Source organism: Manacus vitellinus, unplaced genomic scaffold (assembly GCF_001715985.3).
Source record: "Manacus vitellinus isolate BGI_N305 unplaced genomic scaffold, ASM171598v3 scaffold_10_pilon, whole genome shotgun sequence".
NCBI classification, from domain to species: Eukaryota; Metazoa; Chordata; class Aves; order Passeriformes; family Pipridae; genus Manacus; species Manacus vitellinus.
This window is the reverse complement of record NW_021938838.1, coordinates 7,907,560-7,932,845: the sequence shown is the minus strand read 5'-3', so window position 1 is coordinate 7,932,845 and position 25,286 is coordinate 7,907,560. Positions and strand designations below refer to the sequence as shown.

Here is a 25,286-nt window from a genome sequence, read left to right as displayed (position 1 = left end):
GTCTCCGAGATAAGAGCATTCGCCTGACACTTCCCATGTCAGAGCACTTCATCTTCTGTGTATCAATCCCCAGCAGAGAAAACACGCAGGCGCTGATAAAGAGAAAACCGTTCCAGACAGGGGGACAAAAATAGTGTTGCCAGAGCCAGCCCCGCTCCCACCAGCACCCCACGGCCACAACACTGGCCAGTGCCTCGAGCCACCCAAAAATGGGGTGCTGGAACCCCAGCCAGTGCCTCAATCCACCCAAAAATGGGGTGGTGGAACCCCAGCCAGCGATGCTGAACCCAGCCAGTGGTGCTCAGGGGTTCTTCATTCAGGTGGGTGTCCCTGTGCCCAACCACAGCCCCTGTGGTACCTGATGCACCCAGGAGGCAGCTGCTGCCCCTTCTCAGGGTCTGTTTGTGCCAGGGAATAAATCCCATCCGCTCCTCAAATGCCTCATCCTTCCTCCTCCTCCTTATCCCGAGGTGGAGCTGATGGGGGCATGGGTAAGGGGACACTGGGAACGCAGGGTGGGAGGATACTGGGAATGTGGGGCAGGGGGCATGCCAGGGATGCAGGGCAGGCAGAGCCAGTGCCATACTCACACTCACATTGACACAGCACCAAAAAAGAGGAGGGAAAAGGTGATTTTTCAAACTAAGCACACAGCATTGTTGTGTGAGAACAGGGAAAATGATGCTGAGAGGGACTGGGAGGCCTGGATATACTGTGTGTCCACACTGTCCACACTTGGGACAAGGCCCAAAGCCAGTGGGCTGTGTCCTCACATGGGAACCAACAGGCAGCAGGAAGCAATCCCACCCTTCTGCTCCCTGGATTCAGCCACATCCCCCTACCTGCATGCTGGGAGGTTAAGAAGAGCCAGAGCCAGCCTGGGGGGTTGTCCTGGAGAGTATGGGAGCAAAGTCCACGGGCTCCAGCTCTCTGTGGGATCCCCCAGCACGTGAACACCCCCCAGGTATCTCACCTGGCTGTCGGTCCCAGGCAGGCGGTGCCCGGTTATCACTGGAGGAGGGTTTATCTCCCAGATCATTAACCAAATTGGGCAGGGACCTGCCTGTTTGCTTTAGGCTGAAAAGAAAAGCAGCAGGAAGGAAAGAAGGAAGGAAGGAAGGGGGGAAAAGCCCCCGGTGAGCCAGGTGCACCTGCCTGGTGTGACACAGACCCCGGTGCTCCAATTGCTGCCTAAACACTGGGTGCGGGGCTGCTCCCTGCCCCTGGGGCTGCCTGGCTGTGCCTCAGCTTATCTCCCCATCAGAGATTCCAAAGGAATAGGCTGAGCTTGGCCAGGGAGCAAAGATTAATCCTGTCATCACACCACGGCCATGCACCTGCGATCAATGGCTGAGCATGGCTGGCACTCACGTCCCTGTGGATCTTGAGGATTCTGGGTGGGCACATGGGAGGAAGGAAGCTGTGAGGCATCACCCTGACATAGGGTGTGATGGAGATGAATGGCAAGAGCCCCTAAGCAAGGTGACCCACAGCTTTCCTATGGCCAGGGAAATTAATTGCAGTCCCGGGAGCAGCACGGAGCCAGGCCAGCTCCTGCAGCCACCCACGTTTGCTCCTGGATGCTCTGGAGATGCAGCCACATCCAAGCACCCAGATTTACTTTCCTTGCAGGAGCAAGGCCTAGACAAACCCACTCATGCCATGCCATGCCATCCCAATCAGTTCCTGCATCCTTTGTCCCAGCTGCATCCACGTGATTTGAATCACATCTGAACAAACTGCTCTGCCCCTCATTGGAATCTGGACTCGGAGGTCCCCGCAGTGTTTGCAGCTGCCTGGATACTATCAGGATAAATACTGCTATGGGGGCGTCACGGGATCACATCCCAGTATCAGCCATGTTGCTCTGATTAAATACAGTGCCTGGTGCCAGCCCTGGGGGACCATGCGCTGGGAATGGTCCCCACACGAGCCCTGGTGATGGAGAGACTGGGAAAATGAGGACGGACTGGTGGTGTCTGCTCTCATCCCAGCACAGGATGTCCCATGGCATGGGAACACCCAGGGAGGAGGGAAGATGGAAGGGAGAATTGGGAAGGATGGATGAATGGATGGACCTCTCAGCCCGCGCCCTGCCAAGAGACAGAGCAGTTTGTCTGGATATGATTCAAGTCCTATGGATGCAGTTGGGGCAAAGGGATGTGGGAGCAGCTTGGGTTGGGATGGGAGGGGACAGGATGGGATGGGACGAGTAGGTTTGTGTGGGCCCCTTCTGCGCTTCCTTCCTGCTCACTCCCCCAAGGAAAGCAAAAGTAGGTGCATGGATGTGGCTGCATCTCTGGAGCATCCAGGAGCAAATGCAGGCGGCTGCAGGAGCTGGCCTGGCTCTGTGCTCTCCCGGCAGTGGGATGGATCCATCCATCCATGGGTACCCAACCTCCCAGGGCTCCCCCGCTCTAGTCCAGGGAAAGTCAAGCCAGAGAAGCCCCAGTTCCCCCTGGCAGCCCTGGCCCGTCCCCGCCGCGTGCCCCAGCTGCTGTTTTTAGAAGCGGCGAGTGCGCGGCGGAAGGAATAAATCCTGACAACTCAACTAGTGAAATGATGTGATGGCACCGCTCCGATAAGATGGAGGGAGCCGATTGGGAAGAGTCTTAAGCTGTGAACACGCAGCATCTCCACTCTTCACCTCCGCTCACAAAGGGAAATCTCTCCAAAGGGGCTAAGGAGATTATCCCGGCTTTGCCATCCTGGGTGCTCGAGTAATCAGGGCAGCCTTGGGGACGACAAAGGAGTGAGGAGGGTTTAAATCGAGCCTTGCTGGGCTGTGCCTGCTTGGGCTTAGCCTGGGCTTGCTCTGGCCGAGCTGCCATGGACAGGAGAAGGGATAACTGTGGGAGAGCTGGGCTCTGTCCCTCAATTTGGGAGGCAGGGGACACCCCACTGCCCCAGTGGGGCGGGAGCCGAGGGGGGATTTCTGCCTTTATCACTCCTGCCCATCGCTTGCAATGTATTGATTTTTTTTTTGCCCGAGTACAAAAGCGACTCGTTATCGGGCTGAACCCTGCCCCCGGATAATGGAGGAGCCGTGACCTACCCCGGCATGGAGCGGGCACCTCCTGGCACCTGGAGGGGCTGCCGAGGGGGCAGGGGGACCCAGGAGGTGCTGCACTCCAAAAGGGCCTGGCACCCACTCGCCACCTGTGGGGCACAGCTGGCAGGCGCTGGCAGTGGGGCAGGCACTGGCTGTGCCACGTGTTGCCCAGGATTGCCCTTCCCTCGTGTCCCACATATCCCGGGCTGCCCTGCCCCAGCAGGATGCGGCCTGATAAGCCTCCCTGGGACATTTGCGTTTGGGGTGTTGCTGTGCCTTGTTGGGATGGAGCTCTAAGGGTGTCCCTGTCTCCAGAGGGTCCCCATCCCAAGGGGTCCTTGTCCCCAGGGAGTCCCCATCCCCAGGAGTTCTCATGACAAGGAGGTCCCCATCCCAGGAAACAAAAGGGACCTGTGCCTGCAGGTTCCCATAAACACTGGGAATAAAATTAGAAAAAGCTCAGGGAAGATGAGAGGGAGGGAGGGAAACTTCCTGGCTTCTCTCCTGATGGTCACCTGGTGGTGTGACCCCTGTGCCAGGGCCCATCTGTCCCTGCTCTGTACCCACTCCTAGACCACATCCCAAGGGGTCTCAAACTGCCAGGTTCTGCCACCCCAAGGTGCTCCCTGTCCCCCCAGGGGTCCTCATCACAAGGGAGTCCCCATCCCAGGAAATAGATGGGACTCATGCCCACAGGGCGGGGGACAGAAATAAACAATGGGAAAAAACCAGAAAGCATTCAGAACAGATGGGAAGGTGGAAAACTTCCTGGTTTCCCTGGGGCTGCCAGGGTGGCAGGATCCCTGTGCCAGGGACCCACTGTCCCTGCTCTGTCCTGGGACCACCCAGCCCTGCCCAGGCTGGTGCCAGGCAGCAGGTCGGGTTGGCACGGGGGGGGGCAGGAAGCCAAGAGAGGGAGGAAGGGGAGTGAAGGGGCCCCTGGAGCCGATGCAGAGGGTTGATATCCCCTCCGGAAAAGGGGAGGAGACCACGGGGGGGGTCACTGTCACAGCCCCAAGTGCCTGTGGGGGCAAGGGAGGACCTCCAGGGGTACCCAGATAGAGGAGGGGGGCCCAAGCCCCAAAACCCACCAGACTTCAGATCCACCCAGGGCAGAGCAGCAAGGCAGTGAGTGACTGACAGCTGTCAATCACCACAAGTCTGGCAGCATCTCCCTCAAGGCTCTCACCACAAGAGTGCAAGATATTTTTCTCCTTCCCAAGAGAAAATGCAAAGGAGGATGGGGACAGAGAGGGGGACACTGCCTGTACCTCTCAACAGCTTCTGGCATTGCCTGGCACAGGGATGTCCCTGTCGGGCTCTGGGAAAGGCTGGTCTGGATTTCTCCAACATTGTCAGTGTCCCCAAAACAGCCTGAGTATCCCCCACACTACCAGTATTCCCAAAACAGACTGAGCATCCCTCCACCCCAGCAGTGTCCCCAAACTAGTCTGATCATCCTTCCACTGCGCAATGTCCCCAGGCCAGTCCGAGCCTCCCTGCACCCCATCAGTGTCCTCAAACTGTCCCCTCCACCCTACAACAACCCCAGATCCTGCGAGGGCAGGGACTTGTGGAAACAGACCCCAGCAGGGACAGGTCCCCTTTCATGTCCCAAATCCAGGACAGGTGCCACCACCACTGCTGGGATCATTCCCATCCTGATGCCAAACATCCCTCTGCCTTTGGCACATGCCTTTGCTGGACACAAGCCAGGCAGGGGGGGATTTCAGGGTCCTGGGGACCCCTTGATTTTGGAGGGTTGGGGGGCTAATTCCCTGAATCCCAACTTCCCCCCATCCCCCAGCAATCTACCACAAACACAACTATCTGCTGCTCAGCTCCCAGCGATAAAACGGAATAGCTGGAATAATTTTTCCCACCCACACATACCAGGGTGGAGGGGAAGGGGGAGTGATGGGGCAGATGTGGCGGGGGCCGTGTCCCCCGCCCGGACGAGCTGTCCCCCCTCATTGTGCCCTGCTCACCCCGATAATAAACCTTGAGGTTTCCAGACAAACTCTGGGCAGCTGGAGATTATTGAAGCAGGAGACGTGGCGCAGATAAACACAACTGAAGGGGACAGGGAGGAGAAGGGAAGGGGGAGGTGGGGGGAAAGGGGTAAAAAAAGGAGTCTGGAGTTTTAATTAGATGCACCAAAAAAACTAGGAGTTGGTCTGTGTCCTCCCGATACCCCATACAGAGGGTGGGGGGTGAGGAGAGGTGCCTCTGCTGGGCACTGTAATTAACCCAGAGCCATCATTACTGTTCAGAGTAAATATCAATATTAAATTAATATTTAATAATTATTAATTAATTATTAAATAAAGCCCAAACAGGCAAGACAGCAGCATAGGTTGGGGTTCAGCAAGGTGGAGCCCAAACAGTGAAGCCGATGTAGGGAAGGGGGTGAGGAATCCCCTGGGAAGGTGGTGGGACACAGCCAGAGGGTATAATGCAAAAGCCCCATCTCCTCCATCCCATCCCTATCAGAGGCCCATGGTGTTCCCACAGGGACAAAAGCAAAAAGTTTCATCCCACCTGGTAGAAAGGCAAGAGCCATCCAGAGTTCCCAGGGGGTGCAGCCTCCCAGCAGCTCCCAGTGGGGATTCTCCAGTGGCTTGTAATGTGGTTGAGCAGCCTGTCCCTCATGGAGGCTCTGCTCTGCTCCATTCCTGCCCCAACTTCATGTGAAATTTGTTGGAGCTTTTCATCTTATCTCCCTGGGAAAACAGGCTGGAATTGGTGAGGTTGGCTGGGTAGGGATGGGACAGCCCCGGGATGGGAGTCAGAGCCTGTGGGTGCTCCTGCTACCGGCCCTGCTCCAGAACAAACAGAAAAGAGTGGGAAAGATGGAAACCTGAGGCATGGCTGGCAGGGCTGTGGGGAATGGTTTGGGGGAATGTGGGATGGTGTGGGGGAATTTGGGGAGGAGGGACATCCTGTCTCCAGTCCCACTAGAGGACAGAATGAGCACAAAGGATGTCCATGCTCCATCCTGGGATCCTGTTGGGAAGCAGAACTGAGTCAGGGTGTCCCAGCACCCTGGATGAAGCGGTGGCACATCTGTAAAGGCTCCCAAGTTGAGGACTGGAGCCTCCAGCTCCTGGGAATTTGCCTATCGGTCAGGCGAGCTGCAGCCCCCTCCAGGGAACAAGGTCATTTCAAAGATAAACCAAACCCCTCCTTCTCACTCCTGGCATGTGGGGCCAAGGAGCCCCGTGGTGAGTTCCTGGAATGCCACATCCCCTCCAGCACAGTGGAAAGCACTTTGGGAGACCCAGACCACCAAACCACAGCAGGAGTGACCCAGGGACCCCCCAAAAATCACCAGGGAAAGGCAGGAGGGTGAACAAAGGAAGCCCCGGCCCCCACCCTGCACGTTGCATCTTCGCAGCTGCCATTGCTGACACACGGCGGATCTTGCCAGATAAAAAAGAAAATTCAGGCTGCTCCGAGTTTCCCTTTTCGCCAGCTCCATCCCTGATAAGTGCAGAGCCTGCAGAGCTCCTGATAGACGGGCTATCGCGGCGGTTGGTGCGAAAGGAACACCCTATCGCTGCGGCATCGCCGGACCGCCATCAACTCCCCGCCACACCGAAATTAATACCACTCCAATTACCAGAATAGAGATGGGCTGGGAGAGGGTGATAATAAAATCTCTTTTACATAAAGAATGCAAATAACCCACTCGGTGAGGGGAGGGGGGAAGGGAGGCACCAGGGCCCACAGCCGAGGCGTTGTGGTTCCTTTTGGGAGCCTGTAGCTGGTGGTGCTATTGGGATGAGGGGCTGCGTGGTTTGGTGATCCCCCTGGGAATGGGGGCACCCATGGGGTTGGTGTCACAGCCCCCCCCCTCCCTGCACCGGGATACCAGGAGTACGGCGGTGCCGAGGGCAAAGGGCTGGGGAGCAGATAAGGAGGAGCCGGGGGTGGCCTCGCAGCTCCTTCCTGCCCGGCACGCAGGAAGGGCCAGGATATCAGCGGGGCCGGCGAGAGCTTCCCCTCGGATGGGGCGGGAAGGGGGAGCAGGGCCAGGGCTCCATGCTGGGCCGTGGGGATTTCGGCAGCTGCCGGAGTATGTGTGCTGGCAGCTGGCACTTCCCAGGGCTCCTCCATCACCCAGCCCACACCGGAGGCTGTTTGCCCTGGGGACACACTGAGACCTTCCCGTGGCATCCGTCACCGCAGGGCAATCACTGCCCTGTATCGGGGTTGCCCCTTCCCAACACACTGCTCCAAAACTACAACTACAGGCATCGCCTGGCCGGGAGCTGCCCAAGGAGGAGTAGGGTGTGGGCAGCACCAACAGGGTCCAAAATCTGGGACATCCACCCTTGGGGGTTTCAAGGTCCCCAGTTCCATCCCCATCCACCCGCTGGGAGCTATTCCCAATGGACAGGTACCCACAACCCCAGTCAAAGAGCAATGGCCATAAACTAAACCACAGGAAGTTCCATCTCAAAACGAGGAAGAACTTTCCATGGAGTGTGGCAGAGTGCTGGAACAGCTGTCCAAGGGAGGGGGCAGAATCTCCCTCTCTGGAGACATTCCAAACCCACCCGGACGTGTTCCTGTGTCACCTGCTCCAGGTGCCCCTGCCTTGGACAGGATGATCTCCAGAGGTCCCTTCCAACCCCAAATACTCAGTGATTCTGCGAATCTGAGCGGCAGAGCCCCGTAACCCTGTGGGTTTGGAGATAGGGGGTGATAGGGCACAGGGTACCCACAGGGCACGCCGGGCCTTGCCGGGCTGCCCCAGTGCCAGCGGCCCCGGCACGGAGATGCTGGCAGGGAGATAGAGGCTGAATTTGCTCCTTGGGGTTTTGATAATCATCACAAAACCACGCGAGCATCGCTCTTGTGGTTGCCAGGAGGCTTGCAGAGTGCCCTGGTGTGACGCAGGATGGGTCCAAACCCTCCCTGTGCCAGCGAATGTGACGCCAGATTGGGGGATGGCATCCCTGCTGCTCCCAGTTTGGGTTTTAATGTCCCAGCAGCAACTTGGGGACATGAAGGAGAACAACCACCTCCTGTACCTCCTCTCCAGCAGAAGTGCTGCTGTTTGCAGCCTGCCCAGCTCCCAGTGCTCCCAGTCCTCCTCATACTGGTGTTTGCAAGAGGCAAATGCTTGGGAGCTGCTCCAGCCCACAATCCAGTCAGGATACTGGGACAGAGTGGGATGACTGGCCGCACACCAGGGACTCACCTGGCCCATTCCACGTGTCCAGTTCCTGTGGGTTTTCTCCAGGATCTAGCTTTTCTGGCTCCTTTGGACTCTCTGGAGTGTCTCTAGACTCTGCAGCAGGAGGGGAAAGGCAGGAGGTCACAAGCAGGGAATTTCAGAGGCAGTATCCCAGGGGGGATTGGGACCATCGGACCAGTGACACCCCAGGACTGGGATCAGCACAGGGAAGGGGTTCACCCAGTGTCCACACCCTCACCTCCCCTGGGGATGACCCAGCCAAGTCCACCCTCACATCCACCCCAAGGATTTACCAACCCACCTCCCAAAAACCTGCCACCTCCCTCTCATCCTGCTGCGGTCCCACGTCACCCGGCTCAGCCCCGCTCCCATCACGGCTCTATTTGTGGCGTATTCATAGCAACTTGATAACAATTATTTTCTCCATTAACTGCTGCTGGAGATGGGCTGATAAAGCCAATCTGCATATGACAGTGTGGAAGATTAGTGCCCAAAGTACATGTTTGCCTTGGCGTCCCGGGCGGATAACCAGCACGGAGCCCAATCGATCGGCGCCACCGCGAACGCCCAGGGGTGACGTCACCAGCATTGGAGATTATTAATACAGGTGATAAGCGGAATGATTAACATCAAATAAATCAATCACCGGGTATAAAAGTCCTATTATTTTTGGCTATAAATCAAAGTGCCTGGCATATCGATTTTTATCCATCGCGCTGAAAGCTTTAGTGGCCGTTATTGCTGCTCGGCGTTATCTCTGCTATCACCTCTTTATCGAGGCAGGCCAGTGCCAGGTGCAGCTCCGCGCCCCAGCTCCCGGCTCCGAGCCCCCAGCCCGGCTCCCCCATCAGATAAGAGCCGCTTGCTTCCTCTGCTGCTGAGCAAAGTTTGCCAGGAGACCTCCCCACTCCAGATATCGGGGTCCCTTCCCTGCTCCAGTGATCAGGGTCTCCTCCCTGTCCAGCTATCAGGCTCCCTTCCCTGCCTTAGCTATCAGTATCCCTTCCCTGCCCTCGGTATTGGGGTCCCTTCCCTGCCCTGAATATCAGGGTCTCTCCTTGCCCCAATTATCAGGGGTCACTTCTCTGCCTCAAATATCGGGGTCCCTCCCTGTCCCACTTATTGGGGTCCCTTCCCTGCCCTAAATATTGGGATCTCTCCCTGTCCTAGCCCCTGGGGTCCCTTCCCTGCCCTGGCCCGCCCTCGCCTCAGCAACCAGGTCCCATTCCTGCCTCAAATACCGGGGTTCCTCTGTGTCCTGGCTACTGGGGTCCTTCCCTGCCGCAGTTATTGGGATCCCTTCCCTGCCTCAAATATCGGGGTCCTTCCCTGCCCCAATAGCAGGGTGCTGGTGTGGCTCCCTGGTGCATCGTGGCTTGGCTCCCTTGGTTTTGGGGGACACCACCAGCTGAAGGCAGCGGGGGTTTTTCAGGAGCCGCGGCTGTGCCGAGGCCCAGTGGCTCCATGAGCCGGCGCAGCCTTGCCCTGGCGCGGTTATCTCAAAGGGCACTGCAAACATTAACTGATTGGGATTTGCCCCCACCTCCACAGGAAGGAACTTAAAGGATATCTGGGGACTGTTTCAGCCCGGCCCTGAATCGCAGCCACCTTTGGGGTGCGGCACAGCTCGGCTCGGCTCGGCGGCAGCTTGGCGGCAGCGTGGGCAGGAAGGCAGGAGCCATGGCCCCGTGCCCCCAGCCCATCTGTGTCACTGACAGTGCCTTTGGGGTCTGTGCTGCTCCCAGTGGGTCCTAAGGGTGCCCAGAGTGTCAGAGCACCCCAAGGACATGGGGGGAGTCCTCACTAAATCACCAGTTTCACAGGGTGGGTGGCTACTTCGTTAGTTAATTCCCACCCTGCCCACCAGCAGAGATGGTGCCCAGGCCACTAGCATGCCCAGCAGGTTGCTCTGGTGGCAGAGCCTGTCCCCATGGTGTGGGGACACCATGAGGAGTCCCCTCACTCACCTTCACTGCTGGGGGGGCTGGACGAGTCGTGCTCTGCAGAGCCCTCGTGGTCCGAGGTGGCCCCGTCCCTCTCCGATGGGCTCTTCTCCCCCACTGGGCCGTCCTCGCCTTCCTCCATCGCTGCCAGGGAACCTGTCAGGACACAGAGAGGGTGGTTGGGGGGAGAACCACAGGGAAAAGACCCCCAGTTGGGAAATTAGGATGCCAGTGCCTTGGGGGCCAGCAGGAGATGCCCTGCAGCTCTGCAAATCATGAGAAGCGAAGGCAAGGGAAACCCTCTGCCTGGCCATCCCTGAGGTCCTTGGGGTCCCTCGTCGATTTGCAGAGGTGGCCACTCTTCTGTTCCAGGTGTATCCTGAGGGATGTCTGGTCCCACCCAGACATCATGGGAAATCAGCCCCACACCCACCTGGGAAAAGAGTGGCGTTCCCTCGTACTACAGGCACACAGATGTGGTATCACTCACGCTCCCACCCAAAACCCCACCGTCACCTGCCCCAGAAAGGGATCCCAGAAACGGTTCCCAACACCCCTTGCCCAGTGACACAAGGGGGATGATGCTGCAGGGACACAGAGGGTACAGACAAGGTGCAAAGGGGGTGTACGTGGGGGACACCCCACCAGCCCTGCCATCCCTCTCAGCCGTTTCCACGGCAACGCAGCATCCCCAGCCAAGAAAGGCCAGACCAGCAGCACACATGGCTCGCGCCACGCGACGCCGCAGTGCCGGGGGCTGCCCGGTGCCCTATCCGGCACTGCCGGCACCGGGATCGGCACAGGGACACCCCGTCTGCAGACCTCAGCTGCTCTCCGTGACTCCAGGCATGTATATTTACAGCAGGAGAACAAAGAGCCCATAATCTATACAAAGCAGACAACAATGAGCGTGAATAAAGAGGCTGCCGGAGAAGGGAAGGCAATTTATTCTAATTCTGCTAATTTCAGTTCCAGCACAATTAAAAAGGCTCTGATAATATTCAGAAACAATCGCCAGCTAACAAATCGTTTCTCTCGCTGTAAATGAAACATTGTTAGGCTAATTTCTTCTTTCACGCCTTCACGGCTCTTGGGCTTCTGATAAAGTTAACCCGACGCTCGCCTGTGCCGCGGCTTGGCACCTCCAGCCTGGCCAGGGAGGGATGGATGGGGCTGGAGAGGGATGTATGGGGCTGGGAAGGGAGGGCTGGGGCCGGGATGGTGTGTGGCACCCACCCAAGGGTGCCCAAACCAGCCACATCCTGCCCTGAAACAACGAGGCCCAACCAGGAAGAGGATGGGGATGAGTTTGGGTGCTGTGGTATCGCCAACTGCCTACAGGGATGGTGGGCAGCCAACATCCTGGCACTGTGTCACTATATGGGTCCCTGGATGCCTCCCTGGATGACCCACACCCCACTCTGAAACACTGAACCCCAACCTGCAGGAGATGGGGATGCTCCAAATAAGTCCAGCTGGAGTTTGGGTACCGTGGCATCCCCCAGTGCCTACAGGGATGATGGCCAGCCAACATCATCCCAGCACCATGTCACTGCGTTCCTGGATGCATCCCGGGATGACCCACATCCCACCCTGAAACATTGATCCCCAGCCTGAAGGGAGATGGGAATGGGTCTGGGTACCAATCACCAACTGCCTACAGGGATGCTGGGTGGACAGCAGAATCCCAGCACTACATCACCACAGTCCCTGGATGCATCCTGGAATGACCCACATCCCACCTCGAAACACCCATCCTAAACCAGGAGGAGATGGGGATGATCCATATAAATCCAACTGTGTAAAACCTGGAGTTTGGGTACTGTGGCATCACCAAGTGCCTACAGAAGTGATGGACAGGCAAAAAGTCCCAGCATCATGGCACTGTGGTCCCTGGACACATCCCACATCCCACCCCAAAAGGTCCATCCCCAAACAGGAGGGAGATGGGGATGCTCCACATAAAAACAACTGGAGTTAGGACACTGTGGTGTCACCCAGTGCCTACAGGGATGACGGGTAGCCAACAGCATCCTGGAATCATGTCACCAGGTCCCTGGATGCATCCTGCATCCCATCTCAAAACACTGACCCTCAAACAGGAGAGAGTTGGGGATGCTCCACAGAAATCCAACAGAGGTTTGAATACCATAGTGTCACCTGGTGACTACAGGGATGATGTATCCCACATCCCAGCACCCCGTTACTGTGGTCCCTGCATGTATTACACATTCCACCCTGAAACACCAATTCCCAACCAGGAGGGAGCTGGGGATGCTCCACATAAATCCAACCGTGTAAAACCTGAGCTTTGGGCACTGTGGTGTCACCCAGTGCCTACAGGGATGATGGGCAGCCAACAGCATCCCAGCACCATGTCACCGTGGTCCCTGGATGCATCCCAGCACTCAGCCTGTCCCACTGCACATCCCACTCCCAGCACACCCATCCAATCCCCAGGGATACATCTCCGGCGCTCTGGGCCGCGCGGGTTAAACGAACTACTGGATGACTCAAAAAAAAAGGAGGAAAAAAGGCAAAAAAAAAAAGGCAAGTGAGGGAGAGGGAGTGCGGAGTAGGGAGCAGAGCGTCACTTCTCCGGGATTGCTGGAAGCCCTGCACAGTTATCACCACACACAGCCTCCCTCGGCTTGCCTGATCTGTCTATTCTTCATTAAGCAAATACGCTGAAATGGAAATGAAAACATAATAGCTATTTGATTTTCGGTGAGATATTTTGCATATTGGTTCAGTGCTGATAGTGGAATTTCATCAACTCCCTTTTTTCATGCTTTAAAACTGAATTACTGAGGCTGGTTTTACAGAGAGGGGAAGAGCCAAAAAACGCTCCCTTCCAAGATACTCTGCTTCAACGATTAACTCTTCTCCCTCCCTCCTTCTCCTGCCTTTTTTTATTGATAACAAGGAAGGATTTCTCTTTTTTTCTTCTTTTTTTTTCCTCAAAAAAAAAAATAAAAAAAAAATTGCAGCGACTAAAAACCTGCAGGAAGCCGAGGCAATGTGCCCAAGTCACCAAGGCTGGGGATGAGGGTCCGCATTCCCAGGGAAACCCATCGTTATCCAGGTAATGATTTGATCATTTCACTCCAATTAAGGTTCTCCCAGCATAGGAACAATAAAGCTTTTCTTGATTCCTTGTGTTTAGCTGGTAAATTAAATAAAAGGAAAAATAATATAGGGAATCAAGAAGGAGGGGGGACTTTTCCAGGCTGCCAAGAGTGAGACCCTGGGCACTCCAAGAGCCGGCACGCAGACAAGAGCAAAGTGATAAGAGGCCTTGATAACAGATAGAAAATAGCAACAGCCACAGACTTTCCCACCGGCTCTGGAGCAGGGAGAGAGAGGAGGAGGAGGAGGAGGAGGAGGAGGAAGAGTTCCCATGGTGGGAAGCAGGTCCTGGATCAAGAACACATGCAGGCTGAGGACAAACCTACCTTTGCTGTCACTCCCATCCAACTTCCAATTTTTACTTTTAAATACATACTTAAATAAAAATTTTCATCCAACTTATCCCAATTCCCATCCCTGGAAGTGTTCAAGCCCAGGCTGGACAGGGTTTAGAGCAACCTAGTGGAAGGTGTCCCTGCCTGTGGTAGGGGGGTGGAATAAGATAAGCTTTAAGGTCCTTCCAACCCAAACAATTCCATGATTCTCTTTTTTAAACATAAAAAGTCCCCCAAGTCCCCCTTGGGCAGAGGGTGAGTCCAAGGAACGCTCCAGGAGTCAGGGAGTGAGGACAGAGCCTGGAGCTGGGCGGCCTCACATCCCAAAACTCCTCTCAGGCACCTCAAAGCTCAGTCTTAGCTCTGGAGTGTCACCCCTCAGCACTGGGGGGACCCAGGGGATGTACCCAGCTGTGCCAGGGGATCCTGGGGGATGTCCCCAGCTCCACTAGAAAGGCAGAAGGATGAAGGATCCCTTATTCATCCTTCCAGCTCCTCATCCCTGTGCTGGCACTGAATCCCTCTTTCAATTATAAAACCACAATAATAATAATAGTAATAATAATAACAATAACAAAAACCAACCCAAAAGCATGTGGGTGAGGCTCCAAACCAGATTCTGGGGTGCACAAGGCATCACCATGATGCTCATCCATCACCTCATGATGGAAATGTGGGAATTCCACTCAGGCATCGCTTCCTTGCTTCCCCTAAATCACTGTATTTTCCCCCAAATTTTGTAGCCAAGAGAAAGGGCTGCAGGAACAGGCACAGGGCTAGTGTTCCTCAGGGAAAGACTCTCTTGGAGACAAGTCACAGCCACTCCCGATCCTTGCAAAACCCTCTCTGGTGATTTGGTGGGATCTGGCACAGTCAGGGGATTCCCCAGGGTCTCGGAGCAAGATTGTGCCGTGTCTGCCCGGAGCGAGCAACACCCAGGGAACAACCCAGGCTGCAAATCCAAACCCTCCAGTATCTGATGGGACACCAGCCCGCCTCTTCTCACCCAATTTTTCCCTGGTATGTACTAATGTTTGCTTTACCAACGACCTCGGCTGCTCCCTAGCCTGTTCCCTGGGGATTGGGAATGCCAAGCGAGGGCAAAGGAGGTTTTGGTGGCCAGGCAATGCCACTGGTCCTCAAAGGTCACGTTATCCAACAGGTTATTTTTCACACCCCCTGGGCGATGCTGTTGGGACCCAGCATTAAATTCTAATAGTCTCCAAAACAGGGGTCCGTTTTGGAGGAAAATCGACTTTTCTGAGCACAAATCAACCCTCTCCACTATCAGCCCAACTGCAGCATCCCAGGGCCGGGCTCTCCCCATGGATATCGGCACATGAAATATCAGCCCCGTGCATGGAGCCGATAGCAGTTGGGGCCGGCCCCAGTGGTCTTTATCTCTAATTTGGGGCCCTTCTCCATCACCCCCAGATAAAACTCACCCTGACCCTTCCCGTGGTGCCCTGTGGTAAAAGGGCAAGGAGAAAAAAAATACGGCTGGGGAGTTGGAAGGTGGAGTGGGGGATTTACAATGTGTTTATTGTAACTTATTATTAAATTAGTCCTGGTTTATCCAGGAGGGGAGTGGAGGTGGTGGGAGATGCTGTGATTGCTGATGGGAGCTATTCATAATAACTTACAAGCTAAATTAATAAAATTATTAAATTTATAAAGTATTTAAACCTAGTTTAACCAGGAGGGGGATAAAGGGTAGTGTCGGAATGGAGGTGGTGGGGGGGTATTTATAATTATTTGTTATTAAATTTATAAAGTATTTAGGCCTAATTTATCCAGGAAGGGAATGAAGGATAGTGGGGGAATGGAGGTGGTGGGTGATGCTGTAACTGTTGGTGGGAGGATGCTCCAATTGTTCATGAGGTGTATTTATAATAATTAGTATTATTAAAATTATAATGCATATAGACCTAATTTATCCAGGAGGGGAATAGGGGATAGTAGGGGAATAAAGGATAGTGAGGGAACAAAGGTGGTGGGCGATGCTCCGATTGCTCATGGGGTGCCATTTATAATAATTATTAAATTTTTAATATATTTAGGCCTAATTTATCCAGGAGGGGAATAAAGGGAGAATGGAGGCAGTGGGAATGCTGTGATTTCTCATGGTGGAGTGGGATACTGCAGTTACTGCTGGGGAGCTGCTCCTGTCAATGCCCCACAGCACCCCAACCACCACAACCCGCTTTACGGAACTGGATGAGCTTTAAGTTCCCTTCCAACCCAAACCATTCCATGATTCCACCCCCAACCCCACTGATACAAACCATCCCACGGACCCACCCTGGGCACAGCCCCCCGGACATCCCTTGGCGCTCCCAGGGAAGCCCCCCAGGGAAGAGCAGAGCCAGGGAGAGGCCGAGCCTGAGAAAAAGCAGCGCTGCTGATATGGGAGAGATTGGTTTCAGCCGGAGCTGCTCCCCCTGCCAAGTCCATCTCGGATCTGCGCCGGGTGCAGTTACTTAACATTCATCACGGCCTGAACTCTGTAACTTTATCAGCAGGCGAGCGCGGCGCCATCGCGGGCCCAGCCATCCCCAGCCATCCCCGGCGCGGCGATCGCCCGATAAACCGCTGATAGATTACGGGAGATTGGCTCACTCCAGGGGCCGCGATTCCCAGTGCTAACGGAGAGTGAGCTGGATCAACCCCCAGCCAAGGGGGGGGCACGCGGGACACGGGGAGAGATGAGGAAGACAATCCAGGGACAATGACAATGGAGTGACTTTACATTTCAGATGGGGTCGATAACGCGCTGATAGATTTTAAGAGAGGAGAGAGTCTAATAGAGCCGTCCCCGGCCACGGCGCATCAGATGGATGGGAGCAGACTGCTCCGGGAGAAGGGATGTGAGGCTGAATGCGGCCCTGCCTTCCCAACTGGCAGGGAGATGGAGCGAGGAGAGGGTGGTCAGAGCACAGGAAGGAAACTGAGGCAGCTGGTGGGGCCCAGCAGAGAGGTACTGTTCCTTACTGGGGGGTGTCCTCTGCCCCAATGCCAATCCAAGAGCAGTTTGATATTTTTAACCCCATGGCAATCAAGGTTGGATTTGGGCAGTTAGGAAGCTGGATAACCCAATAATATGGAATGAAACTCCATCCATGAATATCAGGCTCCGAACATGCACGAGAGCGGGACAGATGTGCAATGCTTATCTCCACCACTTCTCCTGCACCAGGTGCCATCACTGCTCCTGGCCGAAGGGCATTTTTCTGGCTGAAAACCCCTCAATTCTGGTACTTTTTCCCCACCTGGAATAAAGATATTCCAGTCAGGAATGGCTGGGGTGGGGGATGCTCACCCAGCCCCATGGAGCCCATCACTACCAGGCGACAGTGAGGACAGAGGTCAAGCTCCTTGCTAATCTAGCAACAAATTACCCCAGAGATGCTGCACCAGAGCCATCCCCCTTCCCGTGGGAAGCAGCTCCAGGTCCTGCCGGGTCCATCCCACTGCCAAAAGCTGCAGGGAAGGGAACAGGGATGGTTTCCAACCTCCACCCGCGACTTTCAGCCCATGACAGCCCCAGGTGAGGACAAGGCCGGAGGGATAGGACAAGGGGATGATGGTGGACACGACCCAGAAGGCCACCAGACCCATCAGCAAAGATGCCCTGGCTGGGGTGTCCCTGCTGCTCCCAGTCCCACAGGGTACCCAGTGCCAGCTCCCAGTGCCATCCTGGATCACTTTGGAGTGACCAGTCAATGTTGCAGCAGCGAGCAGAAGCTGAGGGGTTCAAACCAGCACGAACCCCTCCATCGCCTTCACCCAGCACCCCAATCCCCCTCTTCCTCCAACTCCAAGCCCCTCACACTGGCTCAGTGGACGCCGAGTTTGCCTCTGTGCAAACGTGTCTGCGCTGCCTCTTTCTTTTTTTTTTTTTTTCTAATTTTTTTTTCCTGTTCTTGGCATTTTGGTGGAGCGAGATAAGAGTAAAAAACAACAGAGCTGCTCGGAGAGTGAAAAAGGGAGATAGATAACGCAGATACCGACTCCTACACAAAACAGTCCTGGCTTTATCTCTGCTTTTTATCACAGTTCCCCTAAAAAAAAATAAAGAGAGCAGCCCAACTGGAATGGGGCAGCACATTAAAAAATGAACTTTATACTGTTTGCTCTTTAGTTTTATATTTAGATGAAACAAACTTAGATTCCGTGGTCGATACCTTTTCCAGCACAAGGAACCAACAGGTCCTGAAGGCCCATTTGCTCCAGTGGGGATGAGTGAGGAAAGTCAAGGATAGTATTTAAGACTGGATGGGGTAGTGGGATGAGGTTGTTCCCAAAGTATCCAGGGACTGGGCAGCATCCTACTGGACTGAGCAGCATCTCACTGGACTGGGCAGCAACATGCTGGACTGGGCAGCATCCTGCAGCAGAACCAGTGAGGCTCAGGCTGGAGATGGGTATAGAAAAGCAGATGCTTCCCAAGCATCCCTGGGTCGTGCCAGCTGGCTGCCAATCCCTGGAGAGAGCTGGAGCCCACCTGAGATGCCACAGCCAGCACCAGGATCCTGGCCATGTTCCAGTGGCATTGCTACAGCTGGCAAAGCCAAACATCCCCCTGATGTAAGCAGGTTCCTGGCATCCAGGAAAGGCATCTCCATCCCAGCACAGGGACGTGACTGCACGTGCAATAAACCCCATCCATGTGGCTCCCAAAAATTCTTTGCCGATCGTGACCCTCCCGTCCCTGAGGGCACCACGCAGGGCTCTGCCCTCCCGCTGCCAACCTGGGCACAGGCTGTGAAGGGCATTTTGGAGCAGAAAACCCACAACTCACAGGGCACGGCCAGAAAGAGGGAAGGAAGCAAAAAAAAAAAAAAAAATCATAAAAATGGACTGGAGGTTTTTCCCTCCCCTCGCACTCCCTTCCCTACCTTCTTTTTGAAAAACATAATTTATCTGTGTATTATCAAGAAATCCAGACACTTTAATCAGTGAGCTATGAAGTCAGTATTTCCATTCTTATCTAGCGGAGGAGTGGAAATGGAGAGCAGATAGGCAGCTCCGAGCCCGTCCGTGGTGGGGAATGTTAATGGGAGGAGCGGCGGAGCCATTGGCTACCGAGCTGCCGCTATCGCTGCCATTATCGGGGCCTTATCGAGGCAACCATCGCAGCGCAGTAATGGGGCCAGTTCAACTTTCCGCATTATCATAGGAGCTGGGAGTAGCATGAGAGGCCTCGGCTGGGAGACGGAGAAGGGAGCGAGCGGCCAAACTTCCCGGCGGAGCAGGGAAGGGAGAGAAAAGCAGCTCTTCTTCCCCGAGCTGGTGATGTGCAGGGCGATGCTCCCCCAGCACGGGCGCCCTGCGCATCCCGGGTGCTGAGCGTGAGGCACATCCCCAAAGTCCTGTGTGTCCCGGGTACTGTCTGAGACGAGCATTCCCAAAACCCCGGGTATCAACCCTGAGACACACACTCAAAGCACTGTGCACCCCGGGTACTGTCCTGGAAGAAGATTCCCAAAACCCTGAGTACTGACTCCAAGGTGCATTCCCAAAGCTACAGGCACTGACCCTACCAAGCATTCCCAAAACCCTGGGTACTGACCCCGAGGTACATCCCCAAAGCCCTGTGCACCCTGAGTACTGTCTCAGAAAAGTATTCCCAAAATCCTGGGTACCGACCCCAAGGCACATTCCCAAAGCCCTGTGCATCCCAGGTACTGTCCTGGAAGAGCATTCCAAAACCCTGGGTATCAGCCCTAAGGCACATTCCCAAAGCCCTGGGCACTGACCCTAAGAAGTACCCCCAAAACCCCAGGCACCAACCTCATAAAGCGTCCCCAAACCCCCAGCTACTGATCCCAAGGCGCATTCCCAAAGCTACAGGCACTGACCCCATTGAGCATCCCCACAGTTCTGGACACTGACTCCAAAACACACCCACAAAGCCCTTGGCACTGACCCTGCCGAGCATCTCCGAAGCCTCAGGCATGGCCTTAAGCTGCATCCCTAAAATCCTGGGCACTGACTTCAAAGCTCATCCATGAAGTCCCAGGTACTGACTGCCAAGCATCCCCAAAGTCCAGGATGCCAAACACCCCTAAAGTCCTGGACTTCGAGGTGCATCTCCAAATCCTGGGGCACCGACCCCAAGGCATATCCCTAAAGCCAGGGGCACTGACCCCATCAAACATCCCCAAACCCTGGACACTGATGGCCTCAAAACACTCCCAAAACCCCAGACATCAATCCTAAATATCTCCAAAGCTCCATGCAATGACCTCATTGAACATCCCTCAAATCCCAGGCACTGACCCTGCCAAGCATCCCCAAATCCCTGGGCACCAAACCCAAGGCACATTCCTAAAGTCTTGGGCACCAACCCCATTAAACAGCCCCAAAGCCCCAGGCACCAATCCCAAACATCCCCAAAACTCCAGGCACTGACCTTATCAAACATTCCCCAAACCGCAGGCACTCTCCCCAAGACACATCCCTAAAGCTCCAGACACCGACCCAGTCAAGCACCTCTAAATCCCCCAGCCACGACCCAGCAAAGCATTCCCAAAACACCAGGACACTGACCCCACTGAGTATCCCCAAAACCCGGGCATTGACTCCGAGGCGCATCCCCAAATCCCGGGGCCACGACCCCCGGCTCACCAAGGACGAGTGAAAACAATGCATCTATATTTCATCAGATGAACAAATTAGAGGAGCACATTTCCTCCACACGCTATCAAATGGGAGATGTCAAGAAAATATGTTGATGTGAGAAAGAGGAGATAAAGAATTATTTTGGAGGAAAAAAGCCGTGGAAGGCTCTTATCTGGAGTGACTCATAGGCACACACTCCTTAACCCCACTGCAGCCCAAGGTCAGCAGTTACATTCCTTTCGGCATTTCATCCCTTCCAAAAAAACATGTTGCTGCAGGAACAATGTGGAGCCTTTGCCGGGCAGCCATCGGAAGAGGGAACTGTATTACCCCCGAAACACTTGAACTTTCCTGATAAAATAAGCAGCGGGACAGTGGCCTGGCCAAGCTGGAGCGTCCAAATCCCTGAGTCAGGCAGCAAAAACAGTCATGGGACGTGGCGCAGAAAAAAAGAAAAGAGATATCGGTCTCCTGCTCCCATTCCTGCTCTTTTCCAAGGTGGGGGAGCTGATTTCTTCTCCCCACAGGAAGAAAAATCCATATGCCTTCGGCATGGAGCAGAGTTGGAGGGCGATGCAGGGCTGGCAGGGAGGTGTTTTACACTTTTTCTTCCTAAAAGTAGAATTCCTAAAAGCCTCATGTTTCTCACTCCTGCCATCTCCCCGGGTGCTCTGTCGGGGCCGCTCACATCCCTCTCTCCGGGCAGCCTCGGATCTCAGCCTCAGCTGTGCCTCCGTGGAAAGTCTGGGCTGGTTTTCCCTCCACAGCAATGCCCCATCCAGTGTTTTCCAAGGCAGATCATGTTTTTTTTTGCAGTAGGACAGAGCACACAGGGAAAACATCCTCTTCCTTTGCCCAGAACGGGTGCGCTTGACCCCAGATCCACCAACACCATGCGGGGTCCAGTGGTTCCATCCCCAGCCCTGCTGCTCCTGGTTTGGGCAGCGTTGTCCCTTCCTTTCCCAGAGATGTGGGTGTCCCCGACCCTGTGGCTGGCACAGGGCTGGGAATGTTGCTCAGCACAGGGATGCTCGAGTGGTGGACACAGTGACGCTGCTGCCACGTTGTTTTTGAGATGCTGCCATGGCTGGGTGGCTCTGTTGGGTCCCCAGGGGAGCACAGGGCTGCCCCTCTCCAGGAACCTCGGATCACCTGCGCCGTGGCACCTTCTCCTTGCGCAATCTGCTGCAACACCCGTGGGGAAAGGATTGCTTTCTTCCCAAGCCCTGATTGCCGAGCTGGCCGGCTCACAACTTGGCCAAAGGGGAAGCTGCAGCCTGCTAGGTGGCCTCGTGATTCACGGTGGAAAATAAAACCTTGCCCAACCATGCAACCTTGGATCCAGAGGTGTAAATCCCGGCTGGAGGTGGCTTCCTTGCTCTGGCATGGGATGCTGGGGATGGTCCCCCGTCGTGGCTCCGTGCCTGCTTGGCGTGCCCGGGGAGGGGGCAGCGTGGGGGTGTCCCCTGAGGGTTCAGGAGGCAGAAAAGCAGCAGCAGACACAAACCAACCCAACCCCGGCGCCCACGGGCCCTGGAAGCAGTTGCCTGGCAGAGCCTCCGGAGCCTCCCTCGCCGGCGCGGCTCCAGCGCTGCCTTCCCGCCCCGCGGCCGCGGCAGCCGGCAGGGACGTGTGCTGGGGCTCTCGGCAGAACAGGTTCTGCTGTGCTCAGGGGTGCCCCACACTTGGCCATGGCCAGCCTGGCTCCAGCACTCACCCTCTGAGCATCCCACACTCATCCTCCCTGCCCGAGGAGACAGGGATGGCCAGGAAGAGCCATGCTGGGGATACACCCCGAGCACTGTCCCAAAATGGGTTTGCAGGGTGCCCTGGCAACAAGGGAAGTGCCCAAATGGGACAACGCTGATGTGTCCTGTGGCTGGTGGCACTGGCCACAAGTGGGATATTCATTATCTGTGGTAAATGGATTTCCTGCTCCAGAGAGAGGCTGAGGTGAGCTGTCCCTTTGTCCACCAGCTGCCAAGCACGGTGCTAGTCCATCTCCTGAAAGTGGAGCCTGTAGGGATGCTCACACCTGGACCACTGGCTGTGGAAGAGGAGGGAAACTTCTTCCAGCATCACCCGTGGCTGGTTCAGACCCTCCACTGAACAGGAATGTGGCTTATCCGTCATGGTGCACATCCCAAGAGGCTGGTGACAGCCGGGATGGGCAGAGCCACTGTGGGGGCAGACGTGCCACAGGGCTTTGCCACCTGCACCCCTGCCAGCTCTGAGGAGCCATCACTCCAGGATGCCACCGAGTCAGGGCTGGCAAATGCCTTGGGGTGTTTGCACAAGAGGGGAGGGGTTGGCAGGCTGGCAGCGCCCGTGGGTGTAGCAGACATGTGGGACATGGGGATGCCACTCTCAGGATGCCGAGTGTGGGGCATGAGGGGGCTGCAATGGTGAGGAAGCCCCCGGGAGGTGCAGAAAATACTGGTTTGGGGAGCAGAGCTGGGAGGCCCTGGCGGCACCCAGCTCATCCCTGGGTGCTCCCTGGGGAGCAGGAAGCAAACCCTCCCCACCCTGGGGAAATACACCTCCCCAGACACCCCACTGCCCACCTCAGCCTGGGGCACCCCTTCCCTGGAGGCGTGGATGGGGAAACTGAGGCACAGAGAGGGAGGTGATGGAAAAGTGCAGCAGCAGCAGAGTGATGTGGGTTAAAAAAAAGCAAACAGAGGTGGTTCATCACCTGAAAGGGAAGAAGCGACTCAGGTAGGGAAGGTAGAGGGAGAGGAGCGGGCAGGAGGCGTGCTGGGAGCATCCCATGCCACTGGCTCACCACACCGCTGCTAAAAATAGACCTTGGTTTGGCCACTGTCATCTTTACAAGAAATGCAGTTTTCCAAGCTCCCGGGAAGGATGGCTCCCACGCTCTGGCTGGCACCACGACCCCCTGCCTGGCACCATGACCCCCTGCCTGGCATCACCGCTGAGCCCACGCGGGACCGGGGAGCAGTTGAGCATGCAAGAGGAAAGGAAAAAAATAAAACCACCCAACCCAACACAAGAGACGGCGGGTTTAACAGCGCAGATCACACTCATTATCTAACACCATCTAATAGCAATTAAAGAAAATCGACATGCAAAAATATGCCGGTGTTTTCACGTCTCCCCCCCACCCTCCCCCAGCCTGTGCATTCAGCGGAGCAGAATGGGAGATAACCATCAAAAAAAAGTCAAAGCTCTCATCTGCAACATCTGCAGCCGATAACAGGCGCTGAGGAGAGCTCAGCTTCTCAACCCAGCTTGTTTCACAGAGCACATGGAGGGGGGGAAAACCAACCCCACCACCTTGAGAAATAAAAACACACATGCAGCTGCCCCCACCAGATAATTAAAGTGCCTGCGTTAATCACATTTGCAATGGAACAAATTGTTGGAGCCCTTTTGCCCCTCTTTGCTGTGTTTGTTGTTGTAGCAAATCCTGCTCCGGTCTGGTGGGGAAAGATAAGTGGTCCTTATCACCCCTGGCAATCTCTATCAGGATGGAGATCGGGGCTTGGTGCTTATCAGGAGCTCAGATCTACTGTAGCTGAGCACAGAATAAAAAGGGAAAAGGAAAGAAAAACACACAAAAAACCCCCCCAAACCCACAAACAGGCCCCTGCAACTACGACAAAACATTCGCTTCCAGCTCGCTTAGGAAGAAAAAAAATCATAAAAAAATATACGTATTCAAAAAGAACAAGAGAGGGAGAGGCACATCAGCACGATGAGATCAATCTCCTGCTTATCAGGTTCCCCCATCGCAGGACCCGGCGCTGCGAGAGCACCGGCAGCTGCCAGAGCCTCGCTCATCAGCTGGGCGCCCGCGCTCCCATGTTTGAAGTTAATAAATATAACAGGCTATCTGGGTTGGAGATCAGCTCCTGCTCCCTATCAGCCCCTCACATCTATCTACCAGCAGAACAAAAGACAGAAAAAAAAAAGAGAGAAAAGAAACAAACCACCCCATAAAGGAGCAGCAGCAGCTGCAGGGAGGTTGGTGGTACAGCCAGGGATGGAGTGGGGGGAGGAAAAAACTGTCCTCTGCAGGCAGGAACCCCCAAAAATTAAAGAAAGAGATGCTCTGGGTGTTTCCTGTGCTATCAAAAGCCACCATCGAGATGAAATCGGCTTTCAAAGGCTCCCCACCGCGTGCCACCGTTGCTGCTGGGGAGGGTCAGAGGGTCCAGCACCCCCAGCCCCTCCATCCCCGTGTGGCTCCAGCCCGGAAAGCCAAGAAGAAGACGAAGGTTAAAGCAGCTGGTTAAATATAGTCCGGTGTCTGATCTTTGTCTTATCTCTGCTGGCAATCGCCCGCTCTCCCGGCGATCTCCCCGCCAGCCTATCTGAGCCTCGCATCGCGCTTCAAAAAAAAAGCTGCAAAACCCAAACCCCACAAGAGAAGACGAAGCCAGAGCGAGAACATCGCGTCACCCAGGAAAATAAAATCAGCAGATACCAATCTGGAGGAGGTTTTTAATGCTCCAGCCGAGATGATAAGGAGGATAGACTTTGTGGAAACAGGTCCGGTCTGTACATGAGAGGAGTCTGGTTACCGGAGCCCTGATTCATGCATACCTTCCCTCGTGGAGCGTCGGAGCAGCGGCAAGGAGCTCTCGCCGCGCTCGCCGCCTCTAATGACTGTTTTCATGTTGACACATACAGGAAAGGTTCCAAGCTTTCAGCTTTTAATCAGTTTTGGCCATCGCCGGCGGCCTGAGATCAGCCTCCCACTTTATCATTTCTTCACATCTCTGCAGAAAAGCAGCAGAGGAAAGAGATACGAGGAGCCGCCGCCGCCGCCCGGCCGAGCTGCCACGGCCTCATCCTGCCCCAGTTTCCCCCACCAAAATCCGTGCTGAGGGGCGCTGGGATCAGGCATCCCGCCATCGGCGCGTCCCCCACTGATACCGGTGTTATTTCGGCAGCTGCGACGCTCCCGCTCGCTCCAGTCTTAACGCTCCCGGTTTAACGAGCTGGAGTTACCCAGGGAGGGATCGCCGGGC

At 55.4% G+C, this 25,286-nt stretch overlaps 1 protein-coding gene across 1 annotated transcript in view; it reads right to left on the bottom strand.

The window, feature by feature from the left end:
• The window catches only part of ZFPM1 (zinc finger protein, FOG family member 1), a 42,200-nt gene that overhangs the window by 9,468 nt on the left and 7,446 nt on the right, over positions 1-25,286 (bottom strand). Inside the window, exons 2-3 of the mRNA XM_029965524.1 lie at positions 10,226-10,357; positions 8,262-8,351 (exon numbers count right to left, since the gene is read on the bottom strand). Coding sequence (XP_029821384.1) covers positions 8,262-8,351; positions 10,226-10,357 — 222 coding nt within the window. The remainder of the gene's footprint in view (positions 1-8,261; positions 8,352-10,225; positions 10,358-25,286) is intronic.